This window comes from Macaca fascicularis, chromosome 1 (assembly GCF_037993035.2).
Source record: "Macaca fascicularis isolate 582-1 chromosome 1, T2T-MFA8v1.1".
NCBI classification, from domain to species: domain Eukaryota; kingdom Metazoa; phylum Chordata; class Mammalia; order Primates; family Cercopithecidae; genus Macaca; species Macaca fascicularis.
This window is the reverse complement of record NC_088375.1, coordinates 65,882,406-65,901,875: the sequence shown is the minus strand read 5'-3', so window position 1 is coordinate 65,901,875 and position 19,470 is coordinate 65,882,406. Positions and strand designations below refer to the sequence as shown.

The window sequence follows — 19,470 nt, the reverse complement described above, 5'->3', positions numbered from 1 at the left end:
AACAATCTTTTTTTTTACTAACCCCAGACATCATACTTCCAAAAGCACATCTTTAAGATCCTGCTACTGAAATCTGAATTTGTTGTCTAAGCTCATTAGAGATGAAAAACAACTGCTCATCATTTACAATTCATCAGCTGGTTTGGAGTAAGAAAATTTCTCTCTCTCTTACTCTCTCTCTCTGTCTCTCTCTCTCTCTCTCTCACACACACACACACACACACAGGGAGAGAGAGAGAGAGAGAGAGAGACCATTATACCTCAGCCTTATTTCCAACTTAAATTCTAACATTAGATTTGATGGAGATTTTTTAGCTGCTAACAGGAAGTGTTATCTCCTTTTCCATGAGATGCCTGGGCTTCCCTAAAGTGGTGCTCATCTTTTTTTTTTTTTTTTTGGCTATAAATATATGAAAGAGTCTGTCAAGAGTGCCTGCAGGGAATGAAAGTAAAAGTGCAGTAAAGAGCAAGTTTATGAGTTGGCAGCTTGAGTGACTGGCTCCTAAACAGGGACCCATCTGTTCTGGGATTGCCTTATGATTCTCTCTCGTGGAGGCCCTGCCTGCCTGGAGTCCTCACATGCAGGTGGCCAGCTGACAAAGGATGACACCAGTAAGCCTGCAGGTGTGTCCAGACCCTCTTAGGTAGGTTTCTGTGCAGAATTTCCCCCGGATCGAGTTCTTCATAAATTGTCCTTAGTAAATGCAGACATGCCACTTCAGAAATCACGTGACTCCAAAACCTATGACTATTTCCAACTCCGGCTTTTGAGAACCGAATGCCTTCTCAAGTCTCTTCAAGTCCAGAAGGCAGGCTTTACCTCATCTCTAAAGAATCTACAAAGTTGGAGCTTAAAAAAAAGATTTTTTCACAGGTCGCTTTATTTTATTTTCCATTTACCCTCCCACAAGCAATGACCAAGTGTCCATTACATGTCGAGCACTGGCAGAAAGATTGGGGAGATGGCGGTGAGTAAGATGCAGCCTAATCCTCAAGAAGCTCACAGCCCAGTGAGGAAAGCAAATCAAGAAATTGTAATTCTGTGGGTCAAAAGCAATCATGGGTGAATATTCATAACCCATCCTGAAGCCATTGCGGGGACAGGGTCAGGGACGGCCTTGCAGAGAAGAAACTGGGCCGAGTTCGAAGGCTGATTAAGAGGTAATCAATTATTCATTCTCAGAGAAGGTGATGATTAAAAAAACAAAAAAGTAAAAGAAGAGGTAATCAACTGAAAGAGGGGTTGAAGTCAGGCAGCAGCAGGAGGAAGACAGGCAGGAGTGGGTGTTTCTGATAGATGGAAAAGCGTGTTCAAAGGGCCAGAGGCAGATCCTGTAAGGGAGATGAAATCTCAGAGTTAACCGTACATTCAGTATGGCTGGACTATTATGTGCAAGAACCACAGAGTTCAGAGGGAGGTAGGCAGGGGCCAGATGCTGAATGGCTTGCAAGTGGGGCCCAGAGAAAAGAGGCAACAGCCTGAGCCACACCGTGACAAGAGGCGGCCCCAAGAGATTCCCTGTGTGAGGCTGTGCCGGCATTGTACAAGGCTTCTTAATTATTGCATTTGCCATTAGGAGGACAATATTTTTGTCATTGAACACGTCCTACACCTTGTAGGAATTCCAGCAATCTTAGCCCCTGGCATCAATACCAGTAACACTCTCTGCAGGCCCTGTAGCAGCATCAGCCCCCAGACATTCCCAGAAGTTCCCCCTAAGAACGACTGCCCAGGAGAAGGGGACAGAGAAAGGGAAGCCTTCTGTGAGAATTTCGCTAGTGATTCCCCGTGGAGGTGGTTCCCACATCATCACTGCCAGGGGCTACTGGGCTCATCTTCCCGAGGAGAGAAGGAGAAAGAGGAGATTGGCACAGTGGGGTGGCCCTTTGACCTCTGGTGGAGAATCGGCATCTAGTCATGGAACTCCAGAAAATCAATCTGTCTTTCTCACTGTCTCTCTCTCATGGTCCTTCCCAAAGCCCCTCCCTACCAAGACTTTCTCTTTGGTTTTGTTTTCCAAAACAACATGGCATTCATGCAGGGCCTGGTAATGAAATGAGATTTAAAAAAAGAAAAAAAAAAAAAAAAACCAGAGCAAGTGTTTAGAGTATTGCTGGGAGGGCTTGATCCACCTCCTGGAAAGCCCAGCTCAGTCGGTGCTGGGAAGCTGAAGCTGCTGATAACGGACGCCCCAGGCATTGGACAATGCAAGGGGCCGAGTATCTGGAGCCGGGAAACGAGATGAAACCCAGAGGTAGGGGTGCCAGGTTGGGGACAGGGACACGTGGAGGCTCTTTTATCCAGTGTCTCAGGAGATAAAATCCACAGCCTGCCACACTGTGCTTGAAAATTAATTCCTGCATTGTAACACACACAGCAGATACAGGACAACTTGTGGGATGGGGATGACAATATCAAAGCCCAGGAGCTAAGAGCGATTCCATTTTCCCTGCCCACTCCACGGGCCTTACATGAGGTGATGTTCTGCTCTTGGGCAGCCCGCCTGATACAAGAGGGGCCTGCCTGGCCCAGGCATGTAGTACAGCATGAACAGGGGACCGATGGAGCCTCTTCGTGTGTTCCCCCAGGACTGTCCCCAGCTGGTGCCCACGGAGGAGATCTTGATTCCAGTCGGGGAGGTAAAGCCAATCACCCTGAAGGCGCGAAACCTGCCCCAGCCGCAGTCCGGCCAGCGAGGCTACGAGTGTGTCCTCAACATACAAGGGGCCATCCACCGGGTCCCTGCCCTGCGCTTCAACAGCTCCAGCGTTCAGTGCCAGAACAGCTCGGTAAGAGAACTCAGGCTGGGCCCTGCCTGGAGGAGGGCTTCCTCTCACACTCGTGCTGGGGCCTCAGTGTGGCCAGCCCTGGCTTCCAGAGCCTTCAAGGTTCACAGGGTAAGCCCACATCCCCAGGGTCGCAGGAGCCAGCCAGCACCCTAGCCGCTGAGCCAGAGCAGAGCAGGTGTCTGGTGCCAGAGGAGACAGTTTCATGAGGACCCTCATGGCAGACACTGAGATCTTTGTGCCCTTTCTGAAGTTGACTTTTTAAATTTTAATTTTTTTTATTTTTAATTTTTGTGGGTACACAGTAGGTGTATGCATTTATGGGCTACATGAGATGTTTGATACAGGCGTGCATTGTCAAATAATCACATCATGGACCTTTCTGAAGTTGAAAGAGCACCTCTTTTTGTCTTCAGTGAAACTTGAGCCAGAGCAAGTCAACTCCACCCCACACCCCATTCCTATCCCTGTTCAGGGAGTGAATCACCGGGAGAGTGCTCCGCAGGCGAAAGCTGGAGAAGAGAGGAACAGGAAGTGCGATGGGAAGAGGGGAGGTGGGAGGAGGGGGAAGGAGGAAGCAGTGAATTTCAAGAGCAGCAAGGGTTAAACCAATCCTGAATGGTAGACAGAGAGCATGAGGTGTTTAATTATAATACTAACCCCAAGAAGATCTTTTTGTCTGCCAGCTCCCTGTCTCCCACTGTGGGGGGTCAGCTGGAGATGCGGGAGAGGAGGAAGTGACAAAGGTGTTGAGGGAAGCTAATTCGCCTGGGAGAGATAAAGGGAATCTGGGCCTCTTATCAGGGAGCTGTCAGATTCCCAGGTCACAGGCGCTTGATAGAATTTGTAATCGGCAGAAGGCCGCCAAGCGCAAGGGGAAGGCAGATGAGAAAGAAACGGGACACAACAAAGGGAGGCAGGGGCAGGGGAGGGCGGGAGCAGAAGGCTGACAGTGACATGCCCTTCAGAGCTGAAGAGTGGGGGATCGGGGAGATGCCCCGAGGTCTCCTTCACAGGGTGCCAGGACTGGCCACCCAGGGGTGTTATTTCTGAAGTGTGTGAAGGGCATACATGTCTTCTGTGGGATCAGCACAAGAGAGAAAGTCATAAACTCCTGGCCACAGCTAGAGGACTTTAGTGGTAGGGCTGATGAGATGTGTGCCCAGAAAGCTGTGGGCGCTTCTCCCTAGTGGACCGTTGGCTAAAATAAGGCTCGTGTGGAAATAGAGGGCCACCGCAGGGATTGGCCGGGTGACTGCTTGATGAGACTCTCGGCCTTACAAGAGTAGTAAGAGGGCATTACCTCTGCCTCCGGAGACATATGGACTTTCTATGGAGACACGTGAAAAGAGGCACAGCAGATCCAGTGCAAGACAGAAAGTGGCAACACCAGGGGACGGACAGTTTGGGACAGGTCTGCAGGGTGGTCGGAGAGGACTCCTGGGGAAAGTAGAGCTGAACTGGGCTGGAAGAATACGGTGGGCTAAAAGGTTGGAGGTTGTAAGGAGAGGGTTGCATTCCTTATGAGACAGGAACTCAACAAAGACGGAGACGGGCTTAAGAAGATGTGTTTGGAGAACAGTAGATTCAAAGCTTTCCACAGGAGAGTTGTGGAGGAGAAGGCTGGAGGAGTCGGTTTGCATTTGATTATGCGGGGAACTGAATGCCAACCCAGGAGGCTTGGGTGGGATTCTATTGGCATTAGTGACTGGGATCCAGGGAAAGGGCATCATGGGAATAATCTGAGCGGCACGCAGGGTTTCCCTGCATCCCTGACCCCTGTGATAGAGAGTCGCGTGAGCCCCGTGCCTCTGCCCGTCTCCCTACAGTACCAGTATGATGGCATGGACATCAGCAACCTGGCCGTGGATTTCGCTGTGGTGTGGAATGGCAATTTTATCATTGACAACCCTCAGGACCTGAAAGGTAAGCGGCTACTTCCAGGTAGAAGTTTGATCTTTTCACGACCCGGGAAAGACTGGGGCCGGAGGGATCAGAGCCAGCCAGCCGCTGTGCCATGAATAATACACTCCCTCTGTCAGCGGAACCTTTCAGAGGATCCTAAAGCAACATTTGGAGCCATCAAAGGAGTCCTGTTGGGAGCCCTGTTTTATTACAACCAGAGCATCCGCCGGGCGGCTGCCGGCCCATCCACGTTATTCTTTGGCTCATGCAGGCTTTGAAGTGTCTGTGGAACCTGACCTAGGAGAACAGCAGGCAGGAACGTCCGGCCAGTTTCCCTGGAAATGGAGATATTGTTTCCAATCAGGCTCTTGTTCCCCTGTCCTTGGCCCTGGTCATGATCACTGCACAAAGAAGGTTTATAAGGCTGCCCTCCTGTTCCTGAGGTGGGCGGGAGAGAGCCGCATGCAGAGTCCAGCTCACATCTGGAGCAAAGAAGTTCAAGAAGGGGATCTGGCTGAAGAAGGAGGGGTGCTCCATGAGACTGACCCTTACTCATTGTCCTATAAACCCATGTCAAGCTCCTCCCATGTGCCAGTTAGGCCCGACACTCAGTGCAGCAAATACCAAGATTCCACCCTGCTCTCAAGAATGATAAAAGTGACTCCAATATGATGAGCACTCATGATGGGTAGGCACTCACTAAGTAATTTATTAGAAATTATTTTCCTTAAGCATCACAATAACTCTGAGAGGTATGTACTATTATTATTCTCATTTTTTAGATGAGGAAACTGAGACCCAAAGAGATTAAGAAATGGGCCAAGAGTCAGATAGTAAGAGCTGAGATTGGAAGCAAGACAGTCTAATTTCAGAGCTTGCAAACTGAGCCACATCACTGTGACGATCTGCTGCTTAGGCCACTGTGGGATTTAAACTCCTTCCCCTCTGGAATACATTCCTATCCCCCACCCTTCTCCTACCCTCAGCCCCATGTCTCACCACATTTCAAGTAGCTAGGGTTGTCACAAGCCTCTGCTTCCACCTGCGGAGTCAGCCAATGGAGATGGGGTAGTCGGCAAGGCCATAGCAGGGGCTGCAAGTTTTTCAGCATCTTTAGGGCTGTAGCTCCCTGTCCCAAATGCTGCCATTAAAATCAAGGCTACTTAGACTGGGAGAAAGGAACTGAGCCAGGAGGATTATTTTTTTCTATTTCTCCTCATACCCAGGCCAAACTTTCTCACTGTTAAGACATAGGAGACACTTTCCCTGCTGGGAATCTGGGCTCAGATCCCAGAGGTTGCCTTAGCACCTGGAGCTTAGAGAGCAGCCACATCCAAGCTGTTGCATCAGAAACTCTGCTTGTGACTCTCACAATGTTGAAGAAGCTCTGAGAGTGCACAGACAGTGTTGTCTTCACATTCGTATCGCCTCCACCCGCCAGCCTGAGTGTCACTGCAGGCTGCGCATTGGGCTGGATGGAGAGGACCACACTGTTTAAAAACTTAGGTTCTAGAATCCAGCAAAGCGAGGTTCACCTGCTGGCTCTTTCACTTACAGCTGTGTGAACTCAGATGAATGGCTGTTCCCCTTTACATGAGCTCATGGGTATGGACCATGTGGTACATATTTATAGATGCTCAGTGTGTACTCATTCATTTTAAGATTCCCATTTCCTTTCCTCTACCTTACAAAGCGATAAGCATGAGGGTATTTAAATATAGGCCCTGCAGCTGGGACTAAAGGATACTGGACACAGCAGAGGAACAGGATGAAGACCTATGGGAAGAATGTTAAAATTACACTTTCCCTGGGGCATGTATCTCACTTCCAGCAATGGCATACCACCTGGTCCTGAAAGCTTATATGTGCTTGTCCAAAAGAGTGGAAAAATGAGTTTTACGTGTTTTGCTTTTGGAGAATTCTACTTTTAACTCGAAATCTCAGCAGGCAAGGAGCTAAGACCAGGTTCCTGAACCTGAAGCACAGTTCCACTAATTCGCTGGTTATACTAGCACTTATAAGTCAGCAGGAGACAAAAGCAAAGACAAAGGGTTTGCACACTCCAAATGTTACCATTTAAGTAGCCAGTTTGCCTTCTCTGGGGACATATTCTCAATTCATAAGGGCTGTGAACAGACTGTGTCACCCTCTTTTTTTTTTTTTTTTTAATCAGCAATTCTTCCCCCACTGCTAGCCACCTGGCCTTTCCTTAACCCCAAGCTGACTCCTCTCTCAAACCCATGCAATTTCCAGTTTGCCAGACAAGACTCCTCTCTTCTCAAGACCTACCATTTAGCAGCATAGCAAGTGAGAGTTTGAAGATTCCAGTTTGGGTCACTAATCTTACTAAGCTCTAAGAGTCATTATCTCTCTCTGAGCCTCATTTTTCCTTCGATGGAGGAAAGCAGCCCTTACTTCCTGCATGAGGACCATATGTGAGAGTGTGAGAGTAAGAGAAAAGGCAGCATAAGAATATAGCACAAGTTCAAAGAAAAGATAATAAACATGTATAGGGCATCAGATATGTTACAGGCACTGTGCTAAACACTTAATATGCAGTATCTTATTCCAACCTCACAAAAAAACAATGATTATCTTCATGTTAGAGATTAGGTAAGTGAGGTTCAAGGAAGTGAAATCCTTTGTCACATTGCTAGGAAGTAGTGAAGCCGCAATTAAAGCCCTAATCTGATTCCATCTAGAGCCAGAATTCTTAAATAATATTATGCTTCCTAGTGCCCTTAAGTGACTGGTAAGAGGCTCAATTTATTAATTCCCCATCAGTCATTCTTGCAATGATAATGATGATCAGTGGTGTTATCCACGGTGAGGAAGAGTTTCTATCACACCTGCAAGAGTAGGGCATATTGTGAGCAGCCCTTTCTGGTTTCATCTGTGACCACCTGCTCTCTTTGCAGTCCATCTCTACAAGTGTGCAGCCCAGCGGGAGAGCTGCGGCCTCTGCCTCAAGGCCGACCGGAAGTTTGAGTGTGGCTGGTGCAGCGGCGAGCGCAGGTGCACCCTCCACCAGCACTGTACCAGCCCCTCCAGCCCCTGGCTCGACTGGTCCAGCCACAATGTCAAGTGCTCCAACCCTCAAATCACCGAGGTAAGTCCTCCAAGTCCCTAGAGTAGGAAGGGGCAGCCAAGAACTGACCCCAAGACAGTGGGAGAGGAGTGCAAATTGAGACTCTGTGGACAAATTCTTGGCGTAGAGTGAGTTTAATGTGGGGGGTGTAGGAAACCTCTTATGTGTGTCTCGATGGCCCCTGTCTAGGTATAAGAGGTAAGCGTATGGAAGCGCATCCTCATGCCTGCGCATGAATGTACAAGTGCATTGGTGTGCACGTGCACACGACAAGGGAGGCAGAGCCAGCCCAGTCTCCCTGCCAGGCTGGCTGAGCCAAGTGAGGAGGAGAAATTGGCTCCATGGTGGGTGAACATTTCAGAAAACAGGTTTAGCTTTTCTCAGCAGAAATGTGATTTCAGGAGCCGCAATTAGCTCAGAGTTGCAAAGCTGAGAACGGAAGAGGAGAGTAAAGGCAAGCACTGCATTAGCCACCGTGCCATTTCCCAGGATTTACTCCCTGTCCCAATTTTTTCATGCATTTTAATGGAAAGAAAAGGAAGTTAATTATCCTGGGGAAAAAATGATGTTTCCAAAATAGCAAATTTCAAAGGAAGATGAATAGATAATGTGGATGAAAATGCAATTGCTTGGGTTTCAAATGGCCTGGGAGAGGAGTCGCTGTATTTAACTCTGGTTGTGTTCTGTGCTCCCTTTTCACTGCTCCCTAGTATATAACTGTCACTCATACTTTGAAACTAACTGCACCTTCCTGATGGTGACTAGGAATAAAGGCCCAGACAGGTACCCAGTGGTCTGCATGTTTAAGAAAGGAGGAAGGGGCTGCTCCTTTTCTGCGTCTTCCCTGAGCTGCTGCACCATCCTTTTCCCTGCTTCGTTTTCCCTGCTGACCAGGGAAAGCAACTCTTGTCCTCACCTATATCACAGAATATTGGGAAACTTCTAGAACATCTCTATGATCATATCAAAACCACAGATCAGTTTTAAAAGAAACCCTTAAGATGGAATGGGTGCTGCTAACCTACAGATAGGTTATTTGAAGAGGTAGAAATTATTTATTTAATGTGTGTAAATTACATTTAATCCTCACAACAACTATGGGAAATAAGTATTCTCACCCCCATTGTACAGATGAAGAAAATGAGGCTCAGAGAAATTGAGTGACATGCTCAAGTTTATACAGCTGATAAGTGGCAGAGCCAGTATTTGAACTCATATTTAATTATAAAACCATTTTTAAATTCTTCACAATATTCCCAAGTACATTAAAGAAGAAGAGGTGCTTCCCTTTCCTTAACCTTTCCTGGACCAGATAGATGCAATCCATCCACAAGGCAGCATATCCCAGACAGTGCAGGGCTGTCGGTGGGAGAGTGCTTACTGCTTCCAGGCCCTCATTCATCCATGCAGAGAGGAGTTAGGAGAGCACACACACTGCCTTTCAAAGACAGAGCTACTTCAATCCCATTTTATTCTTGATTGTGACCAGGGATGGTGCCTCCTGACTTTCTCCTGTGTCTTTAGGTCTCTGGAAGAGAAAGTTTGCAGGGGCTGCTGGCGGTGCCCCAGCCTCTGCCCTCAGACAGCTAGCTTCCTGAGCTGCTCAGGGCTCCGTGCCTTCTCCCTGATTCGAGTGATTTCCGGCCACTGCTGGCCTGAGAACTTGCACTGTTCCGTAATTCTTGCTGCTGCAGTTGTCAGTCTCTACATCTGTGGGCACCCGTGGTGTGGGGGAGCTTAAATTAGGCAGAGACTTGCTTCCATCAGCACCACCCGCCTCTGCCAGCCCCAGCAGCTGCACCATCCACTCCCCGACTGGCTGGGGCCCCTTTCCAGCCCCAAGGCAAGCTTCTCACTGGGAAACCTCTGCCTCAGCTGCCCCTGCTCGCTGACTGGGGGCTGATGGGCTGCTCTGTTCACAGAGGACACCCAAGCTACACGAGGCTAATTAACCCCCTGAGGTAATTAGGCTGTAATTGATTTTCCCAGTGAACATATCAGCAGGCATCAGAGGCCCCAATCTCCTGCTGGTGCTTTTCAAGTCAAGGCTGTTGAGAAAGGAAGGAGCATCTTTGGAGAGAGACAAATCCATGCTGTGTCCCAAGCCACTCGGGGCACCTCACTCTGAACAGGACATGGGGGAGGGAGCATCCAGGCCTGGAATGTTGTATTCATGATTATCTGGAATATTTTCTTTCATTTCTTTATTTTCATTTCGATATTTTTTCCTTTTCATTTTCTCCTACCCCCACCCCATCCTCCTTTCCTTGTAAAAGTCATTGTCTCTTTCTTTAAGTTTTCATTCTTGAAATAATTTTAGACTTATAAAAAGGTACAAAAATAGTACAAAGAACTTTCATATACCCTTCACCCATATTTCCAAAGTTAACATCTTACATAACCACAGTATAATTATCAAAATCAGGAAATTAGCATGGATACAATAATATCATCTAATATACATGCCTTATTAACATTCTGCTAATTGTCCCACCGATGTCCTTTTTCTGGTCTAGGATCCAATCCAGGATCCCATGTGACATTCTATTGTCATGTCTCCTTTGTCCTTTAATCCTCAGTCCTTTTTTGTCTTTTATGACCTTGATACTGTTGAGAAGCACAGGCTAGTTATTTTGTAGAATGTCCCTCAATTTGGATTTGTCTAATGTTTCCTCATGATCAAATTCAGGTTATGTATTTCTTTGGCAAGAAGTACCAAAAATTACCTGTACGGGACCTATCAAAAGGGCACCTGCGGCAACTCAAAGGGGATCTCAGAGGCCGAATCTGGGCAATTTGAGCAAGAACATAAAAAATGATAGCTGTGGATTTCACCAATAGAATAAGAATCTGTGGTTCTTCCTGATAAAAAGAAACAAACAACTAAATAAATAATGGGGGGACAGCTACGATGGCTCATGCCTGTAATCCCAGTTCTTTGGGAGGCAGAAGCTGAGAGGACTGCTTGAAGCCAGGAGTTCAAGAGCAGCCTGGGCAACACAGCAGAATCCTGATCTCTAAAAAATAATAATAATAGTTTTAAATTTTGCAGGATGTGGTGGTGCATACCTGTAGTGCTAGCTACTCGGGAGACTAGGGTGGGAGGATCACTTGATTCCAGAAGTCTGAGGCTAGAGTGAACTATGGTCATGCCATTGCATTCCAGCCTGGGCAACAGAGAGAAACCCTGTCTTTTTTTTAACTTTTTTTTTTTTTTTTTGAGACAGGGCCTCGCTCTGTTACCCAGGCTGGAGTGCAGTGGCACAATCGACTCACTGCAACCTCCAGCTCCCGGGTTCAAACAATTCTCTTTCTTCGGCCTGCTGAGTAGATGGGACAACAGACATGCACCACCATGCCTGGCTAATTTTTGTATTTTTAGAAGAGGCGGGGTTTGCCATGTTGGCCAGGCTGGTCTCAAACTCCTGACCTCAAGTGATCCGCCCACCTTGGCCTCCCAAAGTGCTGGGATTACAGGCGTGAGTCACCACGCCCGGCCAAGACCCTGTCTCTAAATAAATAAATAGACAGAAAAACTCTTCTTTACACTAGAATTCCAACTAAAAAATGTAGAAGGAATTACAGAAATAGAAACCACCATTTGGCAAAGTACACAGTAATAATTGTTTCAGGCAAAGAATGGTCAATGAACACTAAAATTAGTAGATGAAAGTGTGATGAGAAATAGGATATTTACATAACCTTAAGCTACCTTCCCATAAGATACTTATTAATTATAACAAGAACAATAGTAACTGGGCAGTGAAGAAACGTGGTAGACCTCACCTAAACCAATTGATCAAAGTAAACAAAGCCAGTAATGGGAAAAATCAACCTCATGTACCTTTCAATAGAATGCTCTGAGAAGGACACAATCTCATCTCTATGGTGTTTTCGGCAAGAATATGTAATTTGCTAAAAGTAACCTTTAAGGAGATTTTCTTTTCTTTTCTTTTCTTTTCTTTTCTTTTCTTTTCTTTTCTGAGATGGAGTGTCACTCTGTCACCCAGGCTGGAGTGCAGTGGTGTGATCTTGGCTCACTGCAACCTCTGCCTCCCAGGTTCAAGGGATTCTCCTGCCTCAGCCTCCCGAGTAGCTAGGACTGCAGGCACGTGCCACCACACCCAGCTAATTTTTGTATTTTTAGTAGAGACATGGTTTCACTGTGTTGGCCAGGCTGGTCTCAAACTCCTGACCTCAAGTGATCTGCCCGCCTCGACTTAAGTGCTGGATTTATAGGCATGCACCACCGTGCCTGGCCAACTCATTTTCTTTACTTCAGCTTTCTTGGCTAATCCCTTTGCACTGGCATAGATGTTTTCCCCAAACCTCTGAATCATCGGACTTCCATGAGGCCCATACCCTTTGATGTAGACCTCCTTGTCCTCAGCCTTCATCTTCAGAATGGGTGCCCTCCTTAGTGCAGCCACTCTGTGCAGTAAATAGAAGCCACTTACTACAAAGATCCTTCTTGAAGGATGAAAAGAGAAGGATTCTAAGATGGCCTGTGATGGCAGTTTGGGGTGGCAGAATCTCCACCTGGAAATAAGTGGAAGCTGGAATGGATGCTGTCCTTCCTGGGACAACAGAGAAATAAATGAGATGATCTCAAAGGAGTTCTATGTTAGAAAAAGAAGTGGGCGCACACATAGTTAGATAAACAGCTGTGTTCTTCCTTAACCCCTCCTTACCCCATCTTCTCCATGGCAACCAGGCCCACCCCGAGGGACTCATCTTTTATGGCAGCTTCATGTAGAACAAGTTGTACAGGCTATTGAATTTCACAGTTTGCATAAACTTCAGGTTAGGACCCCCTCAGGACTCACCGTCTGCTCCTTCTCAGCGAGTTCGTGGTGTGATAATGATGCTGTCCCCCGTGGGAGGCCTCCTGAGCTGCTCCCATTTCCAGCTGTCATCATGGGTGTCTGTGCACGTGTCACCTGTTCAACCCTAGAAACAGGAGACATGCAGAGGACTGGAAAGCCCATGAGATGCCTGGCCCGCCACGTTTCCGTTTCCCCAGCTTGTGCTTCAGGACCTGCTGGGACCTCAAAGAGGAGGGTGTTAGGAGCCACCCACTGGAAAGGAAGGCCCAGAGAAAAACATTTCTTAAGGAGCCATGAGTAGGCAGGATCCAGCAGTAAAGGAAGAGACTGAATATTTTCTCAGAAAGATAAACTCAGGGAGGGTAAAGGGATTTTGGAGCTCACATAACAGAGGTCTTCTTCACTCCAAGCGAGTATATCAGTTTCCCAGGGCTGCCTTAACAAAGAAACACAAACAGGTGGCTTAAACAACCTGAATGTATTTGGAGGCCTGAACTTCAAGATCAAGGTGTCAGCAGTGTGGGTTCCTTCTGAGCTCTGTGAGGGGGAATCTGCTGCAGGCCTCCTTCCTGGCTTCTGGTGGTTGCTGGAATCTTTGCCATTCCTTGGCTTGTAGAAGCATCAACCTGACCTCTGCCTTCATGTCCACACGGCATTCTATCTCTGTGTGTGTATCTGTCTCCCTAGTTTTTTTTTTCTTTTTTTAATAAATGCCCTGCCATATTGGATTAGTGACCACCCTAATTATCTCATTTTAATATGATTACTTCTTTAAAGACCCTATATCCAAAGAAGGTGCCATTCTAAGGTACTGAATTAGGTCTTTACCATATGAATTTTGAGGAGATAGGAGTCAAACCATAAGAGTGAGCATTCTGATCAGAGGGGGGAGATGCCACCATTCCAAATACATTAATTCACTCATTAAATGAATATTTAATAAATGACAACTGTATGCCATGAACTGTGCTGGGCTTGGAAGTTGTCTGTCGCATGTTTACATGAGTCCTGGTTAGGGAGATTAGGTTATGCAGCCTCTTCCAATGTAGCCCCAGCCTATCCTTGAACATTGGCTACCTGGAAGAGGCTGGAAACTGACTGCCCTGCAGGGCACTGTGCTTCCTCCAAAAGGCCTGGGGCAGACTTCTAACCTCCACCCTCTGCAGTTGTGTCCTGTGTAGAAGGAGGACTGAAGCAGGGTTACAGGTCTCCTGCTAATGAGGACACTAACCTCAGGCAAGGAACATGAGCCGACCAGCCAACATTCTAATTCTGGGAGTCTTCATGACAATTGCTTCTCTTTAACAAGACTCTCCCATGTGCCAGGCTCTGAGCCTACTCCTCCAAACAACCCTGCAAGATGGCTATGATTATCTCCACTTAAGAGTTGGGGAAACAGTGCTTAGAGAAATAAAGAATTAGCCCAGTGTCACACCCATATCTGGTTAGCAGCAGAGCAGAAGACAGACTTCCTCCACCACACCGTGGTGAGGGGGATGGGGGGCTGTTCCTTGGCTATACATTTCCCCACCTCATCCCACCCCAAGTGTAACAAAAATGTCTGTGTCCAGAATCAGAATCCTCTTGGAACTTACCAAGAGATGCCAGACAAATTGAGAATATTGGTTACCCTTTGTACTGAGCCTTAAAGTAACCTTCACCTAACTGTCTTCCTAAACATAATGAGGTCCACACTTACTCCTATGAGTGGGAGGAAAAACAACAAGAAGGGGATATTGGGGTGCATGTGAACTTGGGGCAGTCACTTCTTGCCTTTCAGGGGGAAGCATTATTCTAACCCCTACCCCAGTTATTTCTTGAAGCTATCACATTCAGTTGGGTTTGTTGTTGTTGTTGTTGTTTTTGCTATGCCCACCAATGAGATGGCCATTAAGCTAAAGTGAAATCTGGATTCCCTGGCCTGGCAGCTCTGACCTCTCAATCATCTCAGCCTGATGGGAGAGGCCAGACAATGGGGCCCAGGTGGTTCACACTTGCAGGCAAGAACAGATCAGGGTGAAGCCAAGGCAAAGCAGGCTTAAGATTCAGGAGATGAACACCAGAGTTGGTGTGACCAGGAGCCCACCACCCTTAAGATGTGAAAGAACATTCCTGTGTGTTCCCAAAGTCACCTGGCACGTTGCACCATACGGCCACACTGATGCCAGGCAGTGGGGGTGTTAGGTTTACAGCTGTTTCTCCATTGACCACCATGTAGCTTTTACTTTATGAATTTTTTAACCTCAGTAACTTCTCCATCACCTCCATAGTCCATGCTTAGGGAATATAAATTCTCTTTAACATTATCTTACATATCTTAGGTACATGTAACTGAGAAAGAAAATCAATTATAGAAAACCATGTACACTGGCCTCCAAAACCAAGCTCAAATAATTGTTGATAACTTAATAGTTTGAGATGATCCATCACTCCTGCTGGCTCCTGTTCTCCACTTGCACAAATAATTTAAAGTAGATTGGTTTTGCCTGGATTATCTCAGATGCAAATGCATTTGTGAAACTGTTGGGGAAACTGGGACATTTACAAGTATTTATCTGCAAGGCTGCACCAAATCTCTGCAGGAAAGGCCAAAAGCCACCTGCCCAGGGCCAGAGTGACTCACTGCAAAGTTCCCCACAAATAAATAAATAAGTCAGCCAGCTTTCCTGAGAAACAAGCCGGCACTCTGATCTTTCGTTCATTTATTTGCAGGCCTCATTAATATAACATCACTGCAACAAACAGCTAACGGGGAATGGTGTCAGGATGAATAATGGAGTTACTCTGCTGAGATAACAATTAGGTTTTGAATGTACTATCAGCTAAGACAGAGCCAGCAAGGATTCACGCCGGGCAGGAGAGCTGGCACCGCCAATGTCATAGATTCCTACAGAGCTCGTCAGCTGGGCTCTAGTCTACTGTGAAGAGTGCACACACGGGCACACACACACACATACACTCCAAGTGGAAAAGAATACCACAATTCGCTTTCTCAGACCCAGCATCCAGGTGTCTTTAGGAGCCAGGAAGGAATGAAAACGTGCAGCCACAAAGTTGGCATTGCTGCCCTCTTAAGTCAAATGAGTGAGAGGATTAGGAAAGAGAGGAGAAGCTGTCAACACATCCTCGACTTGTCCTCACTGGTTTGTCCTGATTAGGGGGCTCCTCAGGGCAGAACCCTCCTGAAATCCCAATCTTAGACACAAAAGCTTTTAATACAGAGTATGAACATCCGCTGAGGATGCTGACGGGGCTGAGGCCATTCTGGAGTGGCTTCTTCGGCACCTCTTCTCCTTCTGGGAGGCTCTGACATTAGTTTCTCCTGTCTCCTTTTACAAATCCAGTGGGCGGGCACTGCCCACCTGCTGGAAACCATGGTGAGAGCTGCGCAGGCCCATCAGAGGGGCAGCCAATGCCACGCTGGGCAAAATCCACACCAACCACCTCTCCTTCTCGAGTCAGCCTGTCTGCCCCTGCCCTGAGTTCCCATCAAGAACAGGACCCAGAGGCTCCACCTGCATAGGATGCTCGTGAAAACAAAGCTACTTTTCCTTTGGACCTCAGCTAACCCAGCTTCCACCTGGATTTCTTCAACATAAAATAGTCATGAGAGAAATCATAGCCAACTTTCACGGAATACTTACCTTGCACTTAGCTCAGCACCTCACATATGTCATCTCATTTCGACCTCAAAACAACTGTTATGAAATAGAAGTTAGTATTGTCATTAGACCCATTTCATAGATGAGGACACTGAAGCACTATGAGGTCTGATAACTTTCTTTTTCTGCCTTTTTTTTTTTTTTTTTTTTTTTTTTTGAGATGGAGTCTCACTCTGTTGCCCAGGCTGGAGTGCAGCGGCGCAATCTTGGTTCGCTGCAAGCTCTGCCACCTGGGTTCACGCCATTCTCCTGCCTCAGCCTCCCAAGTAGCTGGGACTATAGGCGCCCGCCACCATGCCCAGCTAATTTTTTTGTATTTTTAGTAGAGATGGGGTTTCACCATGTTAGTCAGGATGGTCTCGATCTGCTGACCTCGTGATCCACCCGCCTCGGCCTCCCAAAGTGCTGGGATTACAGGCGTGAGCCACTGCGCCCGGCCAAGGTCTGATAACTTTCTTGAAGTGACATTGAGAGTAAGTTTTAGAACTGGAATTTGACCTGCAGCTACTTGACTCAAGAGCCCCTATGTTTGACCCGTGTACTATACTATCCTTCATCTCTTTCCTGAGCTCACTTGGACAAATAGAACTGTCAATCTGCAGAGCCAGAGGAGAGAAAGGAGCTGGCACCAAGCTCTTCCTCAAGCCTGCTGCAGAGATGGGAAGAAAGTCAGTAGTCCCCAGTCCCGGCATTGTTTGGGGAGACTGGACATTCACAGGGAGAGACAAAGGGGCAAGGCCAAGAGGGGAGTGTGGATATTGCCTGGCTGAGGTCAGAGAGGAGTGGGGATGGATGCTGAGAAGTTCAGGGAGCCAGAGAGAGCAGGAGTAAAGGCAGTGACCAGCAAGGCCAACTCCAGAGCTCCTTGGAAAGCAGCAAGGCATGGCCTTAACCGTGTCTTAAGTCCTCGCCATGCACTTCTTGATCTGTGCATCTTAAGCCGGCTGCCGAGATGGGAAGAAAGGGAAAGGGGCTGGAGTGCCTAAGCAGACAGAAGCGAAGAGCAGGCCAGGGCATGCGTTCTTATGGTGGGTGACCAAGGATAGGGGTCTCCCCGGGGCAGTGCTGTGGGAAGGCAAAAAAGCAGCAGTTAGATAAACCTGGCTGGGCTCTGCCACTCACTGTGGAACCTTAAACAAGTTACTTAACCTCTCTGGGACACTATTTCTCATCTGAAAAATGGGAACGATGATAACACCTCATAGCTTGTTTTGAGCCCTTAGTGGGATAACATATGTAAAGCCCCTGGCATAAGTCCTTACTCATTATAAGCACTTAAAGAATGTGAAAGCAGCAGCCATCGTTCTCAGAATCTTCAATACCTTGGAGCTGAAGCCCTGCTTCTGGCTTCTTTCTCGCCATCTCTATGAGCCCAGTGACACAACCAGAGGAAGATAGGGTGTCTAGAATGGGAGCTGAGCTTTGTGAAGCTCCCACCAAGCTCCTCTGCCCCGACAAGCCCCTACTCTGAAGTTGGCCCCAACCCTGCCCCAACAAGGCTCTGCCTGAGGCTGAACCTGGGAACAGCCCACCTGAGCACTCACTCCCCAGGCTGCCAAGCCCCTGGGCCTTCCAGCGCCTCCCCGGTGCAGCCCTTCGCATCTCCCCAGCTGTAATTAATCGGCTGCATCTGCTCTTGCCCTTGGGCTGCTTTGTGGCACAGTTCCCTCCAAACTGTTCAATTAGTGGCTGCAAGAATGAGGTCGGGTGCAGCATCACGGCGGCTGCTTTCCAGGTCATGGCACCCACGGAGGAAAACAAACATGACAGGGTCTGGCAGGAACACAGATTTAGCTGGGGTGCCCTGGCACTCTCCAGGGTTCAGTTGGGCTGTGCCGCTGTCCAGGTGGGGTCTGAGCAGGTGGAGAAGTGACTCCCTAAACCAGAGGTTCCTGGAAGTTTTGAGAGGGCCTCAGCAGAAGATAGGAATCTCCTGCTTAGTCCCCTGCCATCGTCATATGTGCTGTGACCTAGGCATGCCTGCCTGATCCCACATCCTGCTGGCCTAGTCTTCCTGGCTTAACATATACAGATCAAGAAGTGCATGGCCAGGACTTAAACTAGCCACCTTTATACCTGGGCGTGGTCACTGACTGCTCCTGGGGCAGGGTTTAGCGCTGCTAGCCTGAGCTCTCTACCCTAAAGTGTTTCCCTTATTTTCCCTCTGAATCCTGCAAACAATAGACACACTTTTTATTCTACAAACAGTCAATAGATATCAGTGATCTTAAAGCCAAGTAATAACACAACTTAAAGTCCCATTAAGGTGCAAATACATTTTTTGTACTTGTTGTATACAAATACAGAAAGGGAGGAGGGAACAGCTGAGTGAAAGGTGCCTAAAATGGGGGAAAGAACCCCTGGGAGGAAAACACAAAAGAACATGGGAAAGATACCAAATGTTTATCCTGCACTGGGTTTTGCCCACGGCCAGCCTGGTTAATGGCGTGTGTGACAAGCAAAGGAAGTCATCTTCGCAGGCCCTCCTTACTGCTCATCAATCAATCAGGCCTTTGCTGAAGCCACAACCCGAGTCTGGGTCACTACACTCTCAAAAGATGCATAGAAATCCGAGGGTCCAGAGAAAAGCATCCAAAATGATCAAAGGGTTTAGAAACCAAGATCGTCAGTGAAAAGGCTGGAAGAACTGCAGAAGCAAAGGCCAGGGGTGACTTAATTGCTGTCTTCAGTAGCTGAAAGATGTTTGATGAGGAGGCAGCTGTTCAGTCCTCCATTCGATGAGGAATCAAACCAGAAATTGGCTTAAATTAAAGCAAGGGAGATTGCAGGAAGAGCTGTTTAATGATCCCGATGTTAAAATACTACATCACTCTCAGGCAACAGTTACGTACCTCCACTCCTCCAGTCATCATTAAAGAACACAGTCTGTTGTAGTATCTGGTTGAGACCAGCATTTCCTTTTAACAGGGAATTGGGGATATTTATTGACAGTTACTCTGTTCCAGGCAGTGTGCTAAGGATTAGTTTGCTAAGAAAATCTAGATAGTCCTTTGTCCCAAGATAGTTATTGTCTTATTGAGGGAATAAGTAGTTACAGTGTAGTGTGGCAATCGTGGTCCTGGAGGTGTTCATAGAGGGAAGTGGGAGGGTAGGAGAAGGGGCTACTAAATCTGCTAAAGGAGTCAGGGGAGGCCTCCCTGAGGGGGCATCTTTTGAGTAGAGACTTGAGGCTGGGTAGGCA

At 47.5% G+C, this 19,470-nt stretch overlaps 1 protein-coding gene across 1 annotated transcript in view; it reads left to right on the top strand.

Moving 5' to 3' along the window:
• Positions 1–19,470, top strand: part of PLXNA2 (plexin A2) — a 222,069-nt gene that overhangs the window by 156,659 nt on the left and 45,940 nt on the right. Inside the window, exons 10-12 of the mRNA XM_005540704.5 lie at positions 2,590–2,790; positions 4,617–4,713; positions 7,611–7,801. Coding sequence (XP_005540761.3) covers positions 2,590–2,790; positions 4,617–4,713; positions 7,611–7,801 — 489 coding nt within the window. The remainder of the gene's footprint in view (positions 1–2,589; positions 2,791–4,616; positions 4,714–7,610; positions 7,802–19,470) is intronic.